The sequence below is a fragment of the Miscanthus floridulus genome, chromosome 7 (genome assembly GCF_019320115.1).
Source record: "Miscanthus floridulus cultivar M001 chromosome 7, ASM1932011v1, whole genome shotgun sequence".
NCBI lineage: Eukaryota > Viridiplantae > Streptophyta > Magnoliopsida > Poales > Poaceae > Miscanthus > Miscanthus floridulus.
Window position 1 is genome coordinate 45,374,935 of NC_089586.1, and position 16,340 is coordinate 45,391,274.

General features: G+C 43.6%; 1 protein-coding gene across 1 annotated transcript; it reads right to left on the reverse strand.

The window, feature by feature from the left end:
• Positions 1-4,576: 4,576 nt before the first annotated feature.
• On the reverse strand, positions 4,577-9,162 carry LOC136466949 (shaggy-related protein kinase eta). Its single transcript, XM_066465485.1, has 12 exons — positions 8,890-9,162; positions 8,136-8,225; positions 7,982-8,041; positions 7,616-7,888; positions 7,438-7,512; positions 7,292-7,348; positions 6,740-6,880; positions 6,584-6,634; positions 6,386-6,481; positions 6,227-6,310; positions 5,269-5,370; positions 4,577-5,063 (listed from the first exon to the last, which is right to left on the reverse strand). Exons 1-12 carry the CDS (start codon positions 8,971-8,973, stop codon positions 4,968-4,970), a joined length of 1,209 nt encoding a protein of 402 aa, XP_066321582.1. The 5' UTR covers positions 8,974-9,162; the 3' UTR covers positions 4,577-4,967.
• Between the last annotated feature and the right edge of the window lie 7,178 nt (positions 9,163-16,340).

Genomic DNA, 16,340 nt, shown 5'->3' on the forward strand with positions numbered 1-16,340 from the left:
CATGATCTAAGCATGCCCATACTTAAAGTGCATTACATGACAACACAATAAAAAGTCCAACAGTAGACAACATTGTTCATGAATAAACCATAGAACTAGTAAGTAATGCAGACTACTAAGTGCAATGAGTCCACTTTTCCTTTATCAGGGCATCAGGATTCTTCTCCATCGCTGCTTTCGCTCGGCGTGCACGCTCAAGCTTCTTCTCCCTCTCCTCGCTGTATGCAGCAACACGCCTCCTTTTCTCCTCTTTCTTGTGCTCCTTTTTTTGCAGTCTCCTCTCTGCGTCTCTTCTCTATCATCTCCTTGTCCTCTGCCTCCCACTGCAATAGTTTCTGCATCTATTCCTTGTCTTCAGGCTTGATCTCGGTGTCGATCCACTGCTCAAAATCACATAGCGGTGGAGGAGTCTACAAAAAATACAATTATTACAAAACAAAAAAATCATGCAAGATGTCATATGACACAAACATCAATTCCTCACCATCTTGTTAATGCGGCGCTAACGAAGTGTAGGCTCAAACGCAAAATTGAAACACATCCAATACCTCCGCCTATACGTGTCCTCTTCATCGGACTTGGCTACCTTGCAAGGATCGCCACAAAAGCACATGGGTACTGGAACACCACTAGGCAGAGGCAACAGGTCGAAGGCATTTTCGGTCATCCGGCCATAACTATAATTTAGCTATTTTCGTTCTAAGAACCGAAAGCAATTAACATTAAACCCTACACCTAGGGTTTCCCATTTGATCCACAACAATGAACCCATATCATAACAACGTGCGCTGAGGTTACCTTTGTTTGGTAGCTTTTCCACGTCTTGGCATCCTACGGTTGTATAATATAAATATTAAAATTGAATGAAACCCCAAGTAATGATGATTCTTAAGTTGAAAAATTCGACTAATATATACTGAATCAATTTGAAAAAAAAACTAGGAGGGAGCGAGGATACCTTGCTCTCGAAGATCTACGGATCAAATCAAAGTTTTCAAGGTCCAATATGCCGATTCATGAGGTAGGGCGAAGTGGGGAGAGAAAAAACCCGAAAGGAAGGAGAAAGAAGAGGAAGAAGGCTCGGGCAGGAAGGTTGGACGTCGGGTTAAAACACCACATCAGCACCATAGATCTTGGCGCTGTTCTCGGCGCCAATAACCACGGCGCCAAGCTTGGCGCCAATAACCATGGCGCCAATAACCACGGCGCTAAGCTCGGCGCCAAGATCTACGGCTCCAAGCTCGGCGCTAAGATCTACGGCGTCAAGGTGTCTGTCAAGTCACCGCCACGTCTGAGTCGAGCCCAAGACCTAGGCGCCAAAATCTGTGGCGCCGAAACGTGTAAGCTCGGTGTCACCAATGATGGCGCCGAGCTAAGGGTCCAGATTTTAAAAGCATACCACCAGGGGCATATTTATGAAAAACTTAAAAAAAAAGCTAAAAACAAATCGGCACCGCTGCGTAGAGTAGATTAGCGACTTAGCGAGGAGATTAGGTTATTATTAGTAGGGTGGGGTTTTAATTAAGGCGCGCGGGCGGAGTAGATTACGTTAATTAAGAGGCAGGGCAGGCGGGTGATTAAGGGGAGTCAAAAGTGGAGTGGAGACGGGTGGCTGGCGCGGATGGGTGGGGAATTGTGCCCAGTGTTTGGCGCCCGGCCTCGATTCCCCTTCTTTTTTGTCGCCGCGGTTTTGTTTTTTTTCTGGGTGCGCCGGTCCTAGGACAGAAGACTGGGAAGGAGTAGTAAGGCTGTGTTTAGTTCGCGAAATTTAGGAATTTGGCTACTGTAGCACTTGCGTTTTTATTTGGCAATTAATGTTCAATCATGGACTAATTAGGCTAGTCTCAATGGGGATTTCATATAGTTTCATGGGCATTAAATACGCTGACATGACACTGTCTTGACGAAGAGAGAGAAGATAAAAGTTTCATGGGAGTAAAGAGAGTTTCATGGGGATGAAACTCTTCTGCACTGTTTCCAAAATATGGGTGTATTGGAAACTGGGAGATGAAACCCCCACTGAGACTGGCCTTAGGCTCAAAACGTTCGTCTCGCGATTTCCAACCAAACTGTGCAATTAGTTTTTTTTCATCTACATTTAATGCTTCATACACGTATCGCAAAATTTAATATGATAGCTACTGTAATATTTTTTGAAAAACTTTTTAGGAACTAAACATGGCCTTAGAAAAAGAGGGAGATCCTATTCTATTCCTCGAGGTGGACGGAAACTTTGAAGGGTTGGCCCCAGGGAACTGGCGCTTCCGGTCTGCCAAGTACCCCAACTGCTCTCCTTGACCGGTTTTGTTGTGTTTGTTCGTCAGCTTGCTCCTTCCTGTTTTCCTATCCTCAATTCCTCATCAAACGGTTGTTCGTTCGTTCTGAGAAAGTCCAAATGTTGTGTTTCTCTCTCTGCTTTTCTCATTATCCCGTCCTCAAATGTTTTTGTTATTTAGGCACAAATGTTGAAAATCTGTGTGTACTATCCCCCCCCCCCCCCCCCCCCCCCCCCTCATATCTCATGTTAACCTGAACCTCCACCTCTGTTGACATAATTTTCGTGCCTACTCTTGGTTTGGTACATCTTTTGTTATGCTCCTTGTTGACTCACAAGTTTATCTTTAATTTATTGTTCGATCAGCTCAAATTTCCTATTAATGCATAGATTATATGAGACACCATTTTCCCCTAAATGTTCCCTCTGGTCTAAAAGGTGATTCTAGATTTACATTAAAAAAAATGGAAGTACATAATTTTCCTCATGAAAAAATGCTACCAAAATAGGTTTTTTTAAATGATTGAAGCATTTTTATAGAAATTACTAGTCGAATTATCATCTTTCACAGAAATCGCTAGTCAAATTATGAGCTTTGATACTGCATGTCCTGGACTACTTTTAAGATAATGATTCCTTGACTATTTAAATATTGCGATCAAATCAACATTTCTTTCATATATCTTACTAGTAGTCAAAAATGTAATATTGGATGTTGTAACTTGTAATGATGTCCTATACAGCTTACGGTTTGCAATTCACGAACTACTTGCTGCAAGTAAATTGTCGCTAGAAGCTTAAATTCTTGCCAATTTGGATAATCGAAGTAGATGGCATGGTTCTTATACATGCACAAAATGTATTTGTGTTGTTTGACAAAATGCTTGTTAGTGGTAGGACCAACTTCTGATTGACTCGCATTTTCGTGTTCTTATACATGCACACAATGTAGACACGCTCACAGTACCGTAGGCCTAGAGACCAGCATTTTATGGGTACTGAGACCTTGTCTGGGAGGGTTTCTTCTCGCTAAATGGTTCTAGCTCCTAAGAAATATTATATACTAAGAGCTGTTTTTCTCTTCCAAAGATGAACTAGAAACCGATGATTCCGGCTTCTTTAGAGGAGCCAGAGCCATAAAAAAACCCTGCCAAACATGACTTGAGTAGGGCTTCAGAGATGTATTTTCCCACAAGATTAAAGTCATTTATGGTGCGACTCCTATTCAATCTGCACCAGCACCAAAGCCAGAGTCTCAAATCACATCTTCACCTCGGAGCATAGAAAACGCCTCTGAGTCCTCTTTCACCTGGCCAAAAGTGCTCCCCCGTCCGAGCATTCTGGTGGTATATAGACACACACTGTAATCCTGGCTCGAGTCCTGAGGTCCCATATATGGATATGCTCAATTAGCGGAATCTATACAGCTTCACCTGCTCACTTTGAAACCTGCAGCGCCGTTCATTTCCAATTTGAGCCTGTCAGTACCGCGACTATTGACCATAGAATACTGAAAATTATGCAGGGATACAACGCAGTAATAGCCAGTGTGAACTCAAGAAACCTTTACAAGGGACAAAACAACGGTACTCCCTCCGTCTCTAAATGTTTGTCGTTTTCGTTTTCCGAAAAACAACTTTGACTAAATATATATTAAAAAATATTAATATTTATGATACATAATTAGTATTATTGATAGATATTTGAATCTAGTTTTTAATAAATTTATTTAGAGATAGAAATGTTGTACTTATTTGCTATAAATCGAGTCAAAGTTATCGGCACGCAAATCGTGACGACTAAGAGTATGCTTTAGCAACTCAAGTCAACTGCAAAATGCCGTTGAGACAGAAAACTGAGCAGGTGTATCACGGTGTCGGCGCCGCGACAAATAAAGCGAATAAATGGCGGCCTGCTCAACCACACTAGTAACGAACAGAATCAATCGCCAATGGACCACGCCACTGCCCGCCGTAGCCGACAGAACCCATTCGCGCACACCTGTACCTTTTATTCCCCCATTATATCTGTGTTGGCTCTTCTGCCTTTGCACACATGACACATGCCGATCTGATGCTACTCTAGGATGACAATTCATCCAGGATTAGATCATCCATACTATAACAAAGAAGTTCGGAAACTCATAGCGACGAAAATGATAGACCACTCAGAATCAAAACCTTCTTGCAGGAAGCAGCTGTTACAGTTCCCCGATCAGCACGACTAACAATGAAAACAAAAATTTGTTTACAAGACAGGGGATATGTGATTGGAATTGGCAAGGGGACAATGAGACGATCATTACCATAGCACGATATAATTTTCCATTAATAACATTTACAGAATTACACCGACTGACAACAGGGGATATGGAACACTTACAGGCGCACTACAACGTTTAACGTTGGAGAAATTAATACAATAGCAGGGATTGAATTCCTTAAATAGCTTAACAATACACCAACCCTTTCCCTCTCACTACTTGGGCAAAATCAGATTTTGCATTAAAACAAGTGACCAAGGCTGGCTGCACGAACATACCACCTCTCCTTATGCAACACATTGGCGCCATCTCATGTTTGGCTTTCCAATAATGGTCAGATTCTACACCTTGAATGTGAGGAACATGCAGGTTGCCTTCGGCACAACGAAGCATCAGAAGAGCAAGGTTTAAACACCATAGAGCCTTCGCCTATGGTCCGGTAGTGGGCAATAAAGTGAGCCCAAGATGCCGCCTAGCATGGTCTGGGATCAACCTGTTGATGAGCTCTGGGGAGGCATTTGCTAGCTGCAAATTAATAGGCAAATATGTTGGTATCTCACTTATAGACAGACATTTATGTTCAGCTGTTTTGTGACGGACATTTGTTTAACGCATGCTGAAATTACCATTTCAGTCAAACGCAACTACAGTTCCCCACATGCTTTGCCTAGTTTGTTAATAGTAAAGCACATGCAAAGCATTAATGAGTATCAGTCTTGAAACTACTTACTTCCTGTTTAAAGTTGAACAGTGGAGGAAATGGCCGTCCATTTGGCAACCTCGCATGTGGTTCTCGCAACTCATCAAAGAAGGGATGTGCACACGCTTCAAGCTGCGGGAGTTACCAAAATTAGCAATAAAATCAACACAATGTAGGAAAGCAGGAGTGGTTAGGCTAGGCATCCCAGACTTGATGGTTGATGCATTACAACATTGTCCTCTTAAAAAAGACACTCTAAATGCTGTTATCTTTTCAAGTCCAGTAATTTCACTTCCAAGGAGAGGAAATTTCACAAGGTACGAATTACAGTGCCGAACTGAAATCCAGCGGAGAGTAGTACAAGCATCTGACTCTATAAAGGCTAACAGCCTCCTGACTTCTTGAGTCTTGACAAAGGTAATCCAGATAAGTCCTTGTTTGGATGTAGTCGGATTTGCATCAATCCACATGTGTTAGGGTGGATTGGAGTGGAACTTGAACTAAATTCCACCACAATCTACCCCAATACATGTGGATTGAGGTGAATCCGACAACATCCAAACAAGGCCTAAGGCAATCAAAGACCTCCATGGTTCCTTTTTAACACTTGGCACAGACTCCAAGAGGTGAAAAGCTTACAGAAAAATCCATTTTGGATGGTATAAAGTGAAGCATTGTCTTGCTACAGAGGATATCAGGTAAAGGCTTGTACACCATTTATGAGGATAGAAAGGAAAAGGATATGGCGCCATCATATCCAATTATTGGTACTAGTGTTTTTTTTAATAGAATGAATCATCAGTACTAGCTTTATACACGCAAACTGAGATGGTTGAAACATTTAACAGCTAGAATAGAAAGCGATGGGTCGACATGACCAACCAACTAGGAAGAAACAATTAATGTCATAACTAAGCTTTGCAATCATTGATAGGTAGATGGCCTCTTTAGTTGACTAGAATCAGTCAAATAGGCAGAAAAAACTCACAGCAGTGCATCGTAGATTTGGTGAATACTGGAGCAAACGTGAAGCGAGATCTATAGCTTCTGGAGGCATCCGCTTGTGGAAAATCTGCAGCAGTAGAGGTATTTTAGTTTAAGTTATGTATCATTCAATGAAATAACATGATAAATAAATTTCACATACCTTGTGCCATGGGTGAGCTTTGATCTGAGGAAATCTAAACTCGGTGTAGTTCGGATTCATACATCGGATTTCCTCACGTGTTGGAGTACCAAGAACCTGTCAGCAAAGCAAATCCATTCAATACATGGAAACAGAAAAACACTAGTTAGCACATTTCTTTAGAACTAATATAGTGCAGTCTGCAAAACAACCAAGTACCTTTATTATCTCAACAAGCTGATCCACAGCACTTTCACCAGGGAAGAGAGGCTGGTAAAATCATTTTAACAAAAATGTGTATAGTTCTAGGTTTGCTGCCCAGATGGATACATAACCACAGGAAATCTGTGGGAAAAGCAGAGAAGAGAAATTAACCTGGCCAAGAAGCAGCTCAGCAAGAACACATCCAGCTGACCAAATATCAATTGATGTTGTGTACTCGGTTGCCCCAAATATGAGCTCTGGAGCACGGTAATAACGTGAGCATATATATGATATGTTTGCTTCACCTTTGACCTGATCAAATTGTGAATTAAAATAGGATTAAAATGAGTAAAATATGTATTCTATATATTCAGAAACTTGAAAAGCAATAAAACTACGTTAAACAAATAGGCCCGCATTAAAGAAGCAGCAAAAGAGGAGGCAGGCCTGGTGGAACACTGGATTCTTCTGTAATCCCTTTTGTGCCACTGAAGCACATACTTAAATTTGAGTCACATATCCTCAGAGAGAGGAATTTCATCTATTCAGTGGTGTGTAAGGAATTTTTTCCATAGATAGAAACTTTTATAATAACAAAAAGAAGCTACTTCATCACTAAAAACGATGTATGCAAAACAAACTGCACTGTTATGCCTTCTTTAGAACAATAAAGAAAAGATATGGTATTAGCTGTAGAAAAGCTACAGGACTGCATCAACTTACCAACATTTTGGCACTCCCAAAATCACATATCTTCACTTGGTGAGTCAGCGGATCAACCTATAATGAATGAAGTGACTTTTAGATTCAGATTAATTAAGAATTAAGATTTTGTGAAACCAAATTAAAAAAATATGGACAGGCCATACCAAAAGATTCTGTGGTTTCACGTCCCTGTGGCAAACTCCAGGTACTGTGTGAATATATGCTAAACCTCGAAATATCTGCATAAAAGGACCAAGAAAAAAACAAAATCACATTCAATCTACGGTAAATTTAACAATAAAGAGTAGCAGAATTTCCAAAAGAGTATAAATGACTTTTTACCTGGTAGGTATATAATTTAACATAAATAAGCGGCATCCTCTGGTTCATATTGCTGTAATGTTTCAACACACGATATAGTGACTCAGGAACAAACTCCATCACTAAGTTAAGGAAAAGTTCATCTCTGCTTGTGGTAGAGAAGAAGCAATGTTTCAAGGAAACAACATTGCAGTGATCCATAGATCGCATGATTTGCAGCTCCCTGTTCTTGTAGCGCTTGTCCTGCAAAACCTTCTTAATCGCAACAGTCTCACCAGTCTCCAGACATTTTGCCTAAATGTACACGCAGACAATACAATCAGGGTAATGGGTAACTAAAAACAGAAAAACTTTGGAAGATTTATAGCAAAGCAACCATCACTTTACCTGGAAGACGATTCCGAATGATCCAGTTCCCACAACTCTCTCTGCCATGTAGCTGATAGTCTAAGAAGCAGAAAACCACCCAACCCAAGTTAGGAAAGAAAGCTGTATGCATGAGTCAATAATGTCATGTGACTTTTGGTCCCCTGAAAATTACCCTTTTAGGCTCTCCATTCTTCCCTCCAATAGTTGTCGAGATTATATGACCCGTGACTGGGTCACTCCCTTCAATCATAGAACCAGCATGCTGTCACAAAGTAAAATCCATAAGAAAAGGTGGCTGCACATAGCCGACAGCACAAGGTTGTAGAATTGGGGAATCACAGCCACCCAACTATTGCTGATTCACACAAACTAGGCTTGCTAGAAATGGAAACTCAACAACTCAGGAAATCCTTATCCACACAACTGAAATCACAACAAGACAAAGCATACATCACAAACCTGCTAATCACACCATGGCTTAGACAGGAGAGTGAGATTAACTGTCCTAATCATCTAAAAAGTAACTACCTAGTTTAATTCCCCCATTTGGAACACAGTCATGATCACCTACTACACCAGTATGCAAAGGCGACCCAAGCCGGCATGCTAAAGCCAAGCAGTCTGACGAAAGCAGGGGGCGAGAAGCTTGCATAGCGCGCACGCAAGAACCAGGAAGGCAGCGCATCTCCTCCCCGGCAAACAACGCTCCTCCTCCTCCTCCAAGAGAAATCGCGCGGAAGGGGCACGCAGCTAGACCTAGCCTCGCCTCGCCGCGCGCGGAGCAGATCTACGGACGGATCGAACGAGGGAACCACCAAACACGACGCGGGGGGCGGAGCGGGGAGATCCGGGAGGCCTGCGCGACCGCTCCGGGCCGCCGGAACCACACGCCAGCGGGGGTGGACAGGAAAAAAAAAACCGCTCACCTTGGCGTCGGCGGGGAGCGGCTGGTCCACCTGCATCGGGTCCGCGGCGCCGGCGGCGTGGGCCCCACCCGGCAGCGCGGCCATGTGGTGGGTGGGGCTGCGGGGCGAAGACGACGCGGAAATGGACCTCTTCTCTCCCGTGTCCTGTTGTTGCTCTCTCTGTCTCGGTCTCTCGGTGAGGGGGAGGTTGGGGAGGCGGCTGGGCAGGCTAGGGAGGCAGCAGCGCCATGACACCCGCCCCGACCCTCTCTTTTTTTTTTTTTTTATTCCCGTCCTCCGCCACCCACTACTCCACGCTGCTACGAGAATGAGGAGCTTTTTGGGCAGGGACAGGAGAATTTCGAGAATACCGTACCAGTGTCAATCGCGCTGTAAGGGTTTTATACACGGGTCCCTAAATGGTTTTGTTTGTAATTTTAAGGAGTATGGGATGGAAGAATGGAATCTGGCAGTGGAGGAGGCCGGACTGCCGGAGGGGGACATGGTCAATGTGTCAGTACGGCTGGCACTTGGAATCTCCCTTGCGAAACGGCTTTCCCCTCTCGCTCGCTTCGGCGGGTGGGACCTACTACGTCACGGACTATAAAATGGCGCCACGTTGCAGCTTGTACTACTGGTTTTACCGTTCGCGGCGCTCAGGCCATGCCCAACCCTCCACGTAGGTGTATGTTAGCCCCATCAATCCAGGTTCGGATGCCAGATAGAGAAGAGAATGGGAGGGATAGCTGCTTCGCAGGGTGTTATCAGACGGGTCTTATCGACAAGTCAACAGTATTTTTCTCTCCAATGAACCAGTATCAACCGGGCTTGGCCGATAGTCTCATGAAAAGGCGTCGATGGCTTGGCAGAGAGAGCAGAGATATGGGACAGAAGGTGGAGCAGTTGAAAGCGACGTAGGTGAGCGTGTGAGAGAACAGTGGACCCAGAAACGAAGAACTACCATGTAATGCCTGCATTGCACAGTGGTGTAGCCTCAAACCTGCTTGTAGCCTCAGTACCTACGTGGTGATTAACTTTTTCTTGGAACTACCAACTTTTCTCCACCGCGTTGGGCCTGTTCTCAGCAGTTTAGGGCTCGATTGACTAGGCTCCGATCTCTGTGGTGGAGCCCGCCGAAGCTACACACTGGCAGCTTCCGTGGCTCATGAGGAGACGCAGGCGGAGCCAGAGCCATTTGTGCCAAGGCTACAGGGTATACCACTTTTGGTCCCCCATGCGGTCATGTCACCGCTGAACGTTGGTCGTCCGATCTCACATCCGGTGGCTCAAATTGCCTGGAGCGGATTCCACCAGAAATGGCTTCTCGTGGTTCTTTTTAGTTCTCCTGATTTTGCTCCACATCCAATCCCAAAAAAACAAAAAGAAACTTATCTCACCCTTCCTCTCTCTCCTGAAACTTCCCCTCCCGTACCTCCGCCGCTTCGACTCCGAGTGAGCGGCGCCCCTACCTCCGCCACCGGTCCTGCCCCCAACAGAGCCGCGCTGTTGGCTGCTGTCTACACCCCTTCCCCATCGAGATCGTCACTTGGAGTCACGTACGTTGCGCCTGCGCCAAGATCTAGACTCCTGATACCAGATGTAATACTACTAATGCTACGAGGTCAACTTCATAACTGAAACTGTATTTGGATACAAGTAACTAGGGATTCGGTGGTCGCCGGTGATCTAGAGACACATCTCACCGCCTATGTGACCCCAACCAAGACAAGCGCAAAGACAGCAGGCTTCTGAAAGCTACTCATTACAATGGTTCCATGTTCATTCACAAAGTTCGAAAAGCAGTCCTCCACCAAGGTAGCTTGAGTACAACTTTTCATAAGGGATGAGATCATAGATGGGGTAAAACATCCTCCGAGGCTGTAAGAAACCGACTAACCAACAGACAATGTCTATGCCGGTCGTAACTGTTCAATCACTCAGATGCCAACCGATGGAAAACTACATAATGTTCCATGTGTGCAGTTCTCTTTCTCTAATGGTAATACTGTATCATCTGAGTCCGTTGAGTGAGCGGTGAATGTGATAGCTGACTCTGTTGACTCAACATTTTCGACGATCATTATTTGAGGGAATCCTTGTATCCAGACGGCAACAGTTACCTGGGTTGAATCTGATGTAACCCCTTGGGTAAAAACACATGAAAGGTACCAAAGGACAAGTCCGCCTTGGAAGTCATTACTGAAGAAGGATGATAACGAGGTCTGAAGGACAACAAAGGTTGTAAGTATTCACTAACCGGAGAAACAGTACACCACCAAGATTGAGTACAATTTTCCTTTATGGTGCGGTGGTTTAAGTTGGGTTGACTTGTACCGTAGCAAAACTAGTCTAGTTAGACTACTTTTGACATTGAGGCTTCTTTCTAATGTCAATCAACAACTCAAAATCATAATATGAAATCTGTTGTTCAGCGCTTTTTAAATTGTTTTCTACTGATGCTTTTTCCCCTCTCTCTGTTACAGTTGTAAGAGAAACAGCATATCACTCTGGACCGCCAAGGCGGACGTTGGGCTTCCTTGTCCTCCTGGCTCTTGGGCTCTTCGTGGGTGTCTCCTTGTTAATAGCCTGAACCGTGACACACAATAAGCAATGTAGTTGTGTCTCTCTTCTGCTTGTTGGTGGTGAAGGCATGTGCAGGGCGTCAGCGGTGGACGTTGGCGCGATGGGTGCTCAAGCGGCGGGCCACCTGGTCGTGTTGTACAGTACAAGCTCTATCGGGGGAGATTAGCCAAGAGATCGTCGAGCTAAAGCGAGCCGAGCTGATCGATACCTACCAGTTATCACTGAGTCGAGCTAAATCGAGTTGAAATAGCCTCCCGTGCTCTGCTGTCTCACTGCTTCATTGTGGGTCCTCTGTTCTTTCGAATGAGCACCAGATTATGCACATATTATTGCAATTCAGTTAACTCCATTTCTTGATGTGTCAGTCAATGAGTACGTACTTGTCTATGCTCTTCCGTTCATGCCACCTCAGTTAACTCCAATTCTTGTTTTAGTCTGAGGCTCTGAGCCATTGTCGGTAACCTATTATAGTACTCCGTACGTTTCAAATTATAAGTCGCTTTGGTTTTTTTTTTTCATCCATTTTGCTATATCTAAACATAATAAGTCGTTTTGACTTTTTTTTTATATTTATTTTGCTATGCATCTAGATATAATAATATATCTAGATACGTAGCAAAGTGGATGAAAAAAAGTTAAAACGACTTATAATTTAAAACGAAGGGTATATTGTCCTAGATACATAATTGGCAATGGATTTTCCATGCCGTGTGAATGATGGTGCTGTGTTGCCTCTTCCGAATTGATCAAGGCAAGTGATTGTGTACCCCAAGGAGGACGCGAGAGGAGCAGGGTGGTGCGTTGCCTCCACGTCATGTGCTGCCATGGCAAAATACACCTACTTTGGACCGTATACGCCCACAGTAAACAACTTTGTGCACTGTAGTTTACTCTATGTGCTTAGCTGATCAACGATTGACCAACAACGTTAATGTTATATAGCGAACCGGAATAATCATAATGTTGTGAATTGCATGTATCTGAATAATCATACTGCTTAACTCGTTATTAAAAGATAAAAACTATATGTTGTCTGGCAAGATAAAAGATAAGCTCTGTGGATTGAGCTCTAGTTTTGTTATCTGTAATACAGGCCAGCAGCTTCGTTCACTCCTCGTCCTGGACCTTCGCTTGGGTCGCGACCATTGCTTGGGCCAGAAAGATGCATAGGGCTTTGATGTCACTAGTTTTGTTATCTGTAATACAGGCCAGCTTGATGAAGACCAACATTTGCTGGGCCACACAAGTTGGGCCGCTCTAGGCCATCGCACCGATAAACATTGAACGTGAGCAAAGAAAGTTCACCTCCCTCGAGCAGCGGTCATCCAATTTTCCTTCCTAAACTGTAAAACCAGTTTTTTTTTACCACCTAAACTTTTAAAATAAATTGCTTCTCATCTTAGATGGTTTTTATGGTGGTTTTGCTAATGTGAAGCCATGTTAGAAAGGGGTAAGTCAGATAAGGTAAAAGTTCAGGAGGTAAATCGAACTAACAATATTTGAAAAATAAACATCCAAAAAAACATAAAATAAGTTTTCAAAAAATTTATCCAAATATTTTTATATGAAAAATAATACAATTACAAATCCTAAAATCTGGTTTTAATCTTAGAAAATTCATACAAAATTTGTTTTACATTCGAAAATTATGAAATTAGTTTCACATTTTTTTCTCTAAAATTATGCTCTATCTTATGGTGTCTAGCTTGAAATTGTTTGAATCTCAATGGACACATTTGGTGCATATTTGCTAGTAGAAGCTCTTGTTATCTATTATATGGTCGATGTTGGTCGTCTCATTACATAAAAGCATCAGTAGAGCATCGGTAGGACTAGGTATGTGCGTTAGGGACATGCAGCCATGTAGGCTAGCACAACTACTTTAAAAAATTATCTAGGGCAGAGGACCAACGCCCACCCTATCCCACATATGTAGTCGTGATGACATTTCACTTACGCTTCTACGTAGTCGAACCATCAACATTGACTTATTATAATAGATAATGAGAACTTCTACTATCAAATAAGCATCAAAATGAGTTCACGAAGATTCAAATTTTTTTACAGATTTGCTAAACATTAACCGCATGTTTTGGAGATCCAAAACATACGGATTCTGGGTCGTTGGATGGAGGATGGACGGACATGCAGATTTGCTAAACGATTGGTCCGTCCGCGCATCTGTTGGCGGCAGGGGAGCGGAGGTGTACCGGTGGCGGTCTCCCCCGCCGCGCTGCTCGCCGCCTGCCAGCGCTCTCCGATCTGACGCCGCTCCACCTCACCGCTGTCCGCCCCCTGTCCTTCCGCTGGCTCAAGCTGTTGCCGCGCCTCTAGTCGTTCGCCCTCGTTAACTCCGTCGCCAGCGTTGACTCCGTGGGCTCGAGCTCGGGGCCGGCAGCGAGGCGAGGTCGCAGGGGCATTGTCGCTCGAAAAGCTGTCGCTTTGCAGCATCCGCTCCAGCGACCACGGGCTTGTATGGTTGTGGCGGCGGTGCGGGAGCCTCGAGTGGCTGCAGCTGCGCTCCTGCGACAGCACCGGGGACGCCGGACGCCGGCTTGTCTAGATTTTGTATTTTTTTTGAAATTTTTGAAGTATTTTGAATAATTTGACATATGTTTGGAATCCATATAAATAATTTATATATATATATTTTTTAAATGGTATATATTTGTGTTATTTTTAAATTATATCACTCGGTTCAATAAATTACACTGAAGAAATTGTTGGAAATATAGTAATAAGGTGGTGTAAATATAGCTATAAGATAGCGTAAGTGCACGAGAAAAATCTGATTGTTGAAAGAGGCTAAAACTACCGGTTGTTGGCCAGACATATTCAAATTTTAAGCTAGCCACCGTAAGATCAAGCATGGTTTTAGAAAAAAAACCTGAAACTAGTTCCATAATTTTTTAGAGGTAAAGGTTTTTAAAAATGAACCAGATTTTAGGTTTTTAATTACATTATTTTCAAGAAAAAATCTGAATAATTTTTTGAAACAAATATTTTTATGATTTTTGGATATTTTTAAAACATATTTCTAGTTCGATTTAACTCCTTGAACTTTTAGCTTAGTCTGATTTACCACCTCTGACGTGGCGCCACATCAGTAAAAGTTAAGGGAGGTAAAAAAAACTGGTTTTGTAGTTCAATCAGAAACATCGGACCACTACAATAGTTGAGGGAGATAGATTAGACTTCTTCCGGAAAGAAAATCTGGGAGAGTTGCTTCTCTATTGTCGGTGGAGAGTGAAACAAAAATTATCGCTGAAAAATCTATGTATGTGGATGAGTCTTAACCTACTATAACATCTAGATCTAATTTATTGAATATAAGAAAGAGCCATACCTACACCTGTGTCTCCGATGTGTTATTCTCGATTTCTGGTATGCTGTGTTGATCAAGGATGACGGAGAAGACAACGTCCTAACCACTAGCAATGTGTAGTTCACGATATGTTATTGAGAGTCTTTACCATCGAGCAATGTCATTATCTTCTTGGAGAGGCTAGCACCCGGACGTGGTGTCCGTTTCGGAAGCTTGTGTTCGTTGCCAGTTCGTTTTCAATAATGTTAGGGTGTTTATAGGTGCAACTTCGTGCCCTGCTTCGCCTCGTGCTCCGCGCCTACTGCATGTCCATGAATGCATCTTCGTACTCCGCTTTGCCTCGTGCTCCACGCGCTGCAGCCATGCCCATGGATACAGTTTTGTGCTTCACGCATGCCGTCGCACTAGCTTCGCTTCCTGTGCGCACGTGGGGACCGCTGCGCCTGAGAGGACCACCTTCGCTTGCGCCCCCTTGCCGCGTCTGCCCATGAAACACTTGCAACATAAAGCATTTGCTGCAACATATGCCCGAAATAAAATATTTACAACATACGCTTGGAACATATGTGTATGGGGACTGCAAATATGTAATATTTAGATAAAACACTTGCAACATACGTTTGAAACAGATGAACATTCGAAACATACACTTGCAACATACGTGTATAGCTAGTACAACATATACAACATCTAGATAAAACACCTGCAACATACGTTTCTCATTCTCGTTGTACCACATCACATTTGACACCTGAGGAAGGTACATCCCAACTATGAGGTGCATCAGTGGGTGTTACAATCATACGTAGATGAGTTTTGGCCGGTGCAACCGTTGAAACTTTTAAAACATACACTTGTAACATACGTGTATAGTCATTGCAATATATACAACACCAGATCTATTTTTACAGCATCTAAATAAAACATATACAATATACATATGAAACCCATGAAACATATGATTGTAAATTTGTAACATATGTTCATCTACTTGCTGCCCCCAATAGACGCTCGTTGACACGGAGCTCGATGCCAAGACGTGAAGGTCGGACCTCGGTTGTACGTATCGCGAGACGCGGGCGACACGAGACGAGAGCAGCGCATGGCGAGAGGCACGAGGCGCGGATGGGGGTGCAAGGCACAAGGCACGGGGACAGGCAGGTCCGTCCCGCTTGATCGGCCGAACGCTCGGTAGAGAGCATTACCGTTATCTTCTCCGCCGTGCCTAGTCCCCCAGATCAACATTGAACTCAGCGCGAGCAAAAAGCCTTCCTTTGCACGGTTACCAGCAGCAAAAAAAGCTTTCCTACACTACACGATCTGCCTTCATCACGCTGCTGTTAACACCTCTTGCGTCTTTCAATCGCAGCTGCCCTGTGCCCCATGGCTGACCGACCACCGCCTGCATGTGGTGCTCTATATGGCACATAATCGGGGCGCCAAAGAGGCTAAGAGCAAGTAGCCGGGTAATTACAACGTGTTTAACCAGTCCATAATCCAGACACGGAGATCTTCCCTTGATCCTGTGAAGGTGAACCATAACCTTTCTCTTAAAAAAATAGGT

Coding starts and splice junctions, on each gene's coding strand:
- LOC136466949 (XM_066465485.1), bottom strand. CDS start 8,973: ATGGCCGCGCTGCCGGGTGGGGCCCACGCCGCCGGCGCCGCGGACCCG. Junction 8,226..8,889: donor CGCTCCCCGCCGACGCCAAG/GTGAGCGGTTTT, acceptor ACTTTGTGACAG/CATGCTGGTTCTATGATTGA. Junction 6,881..7,291: donor TTGGGAGTGCCAAAATGTTG/GTAAGTTGATGC, acceptor CAATTTGATCAG/GTCAAAGGTGAAGCAAACAT.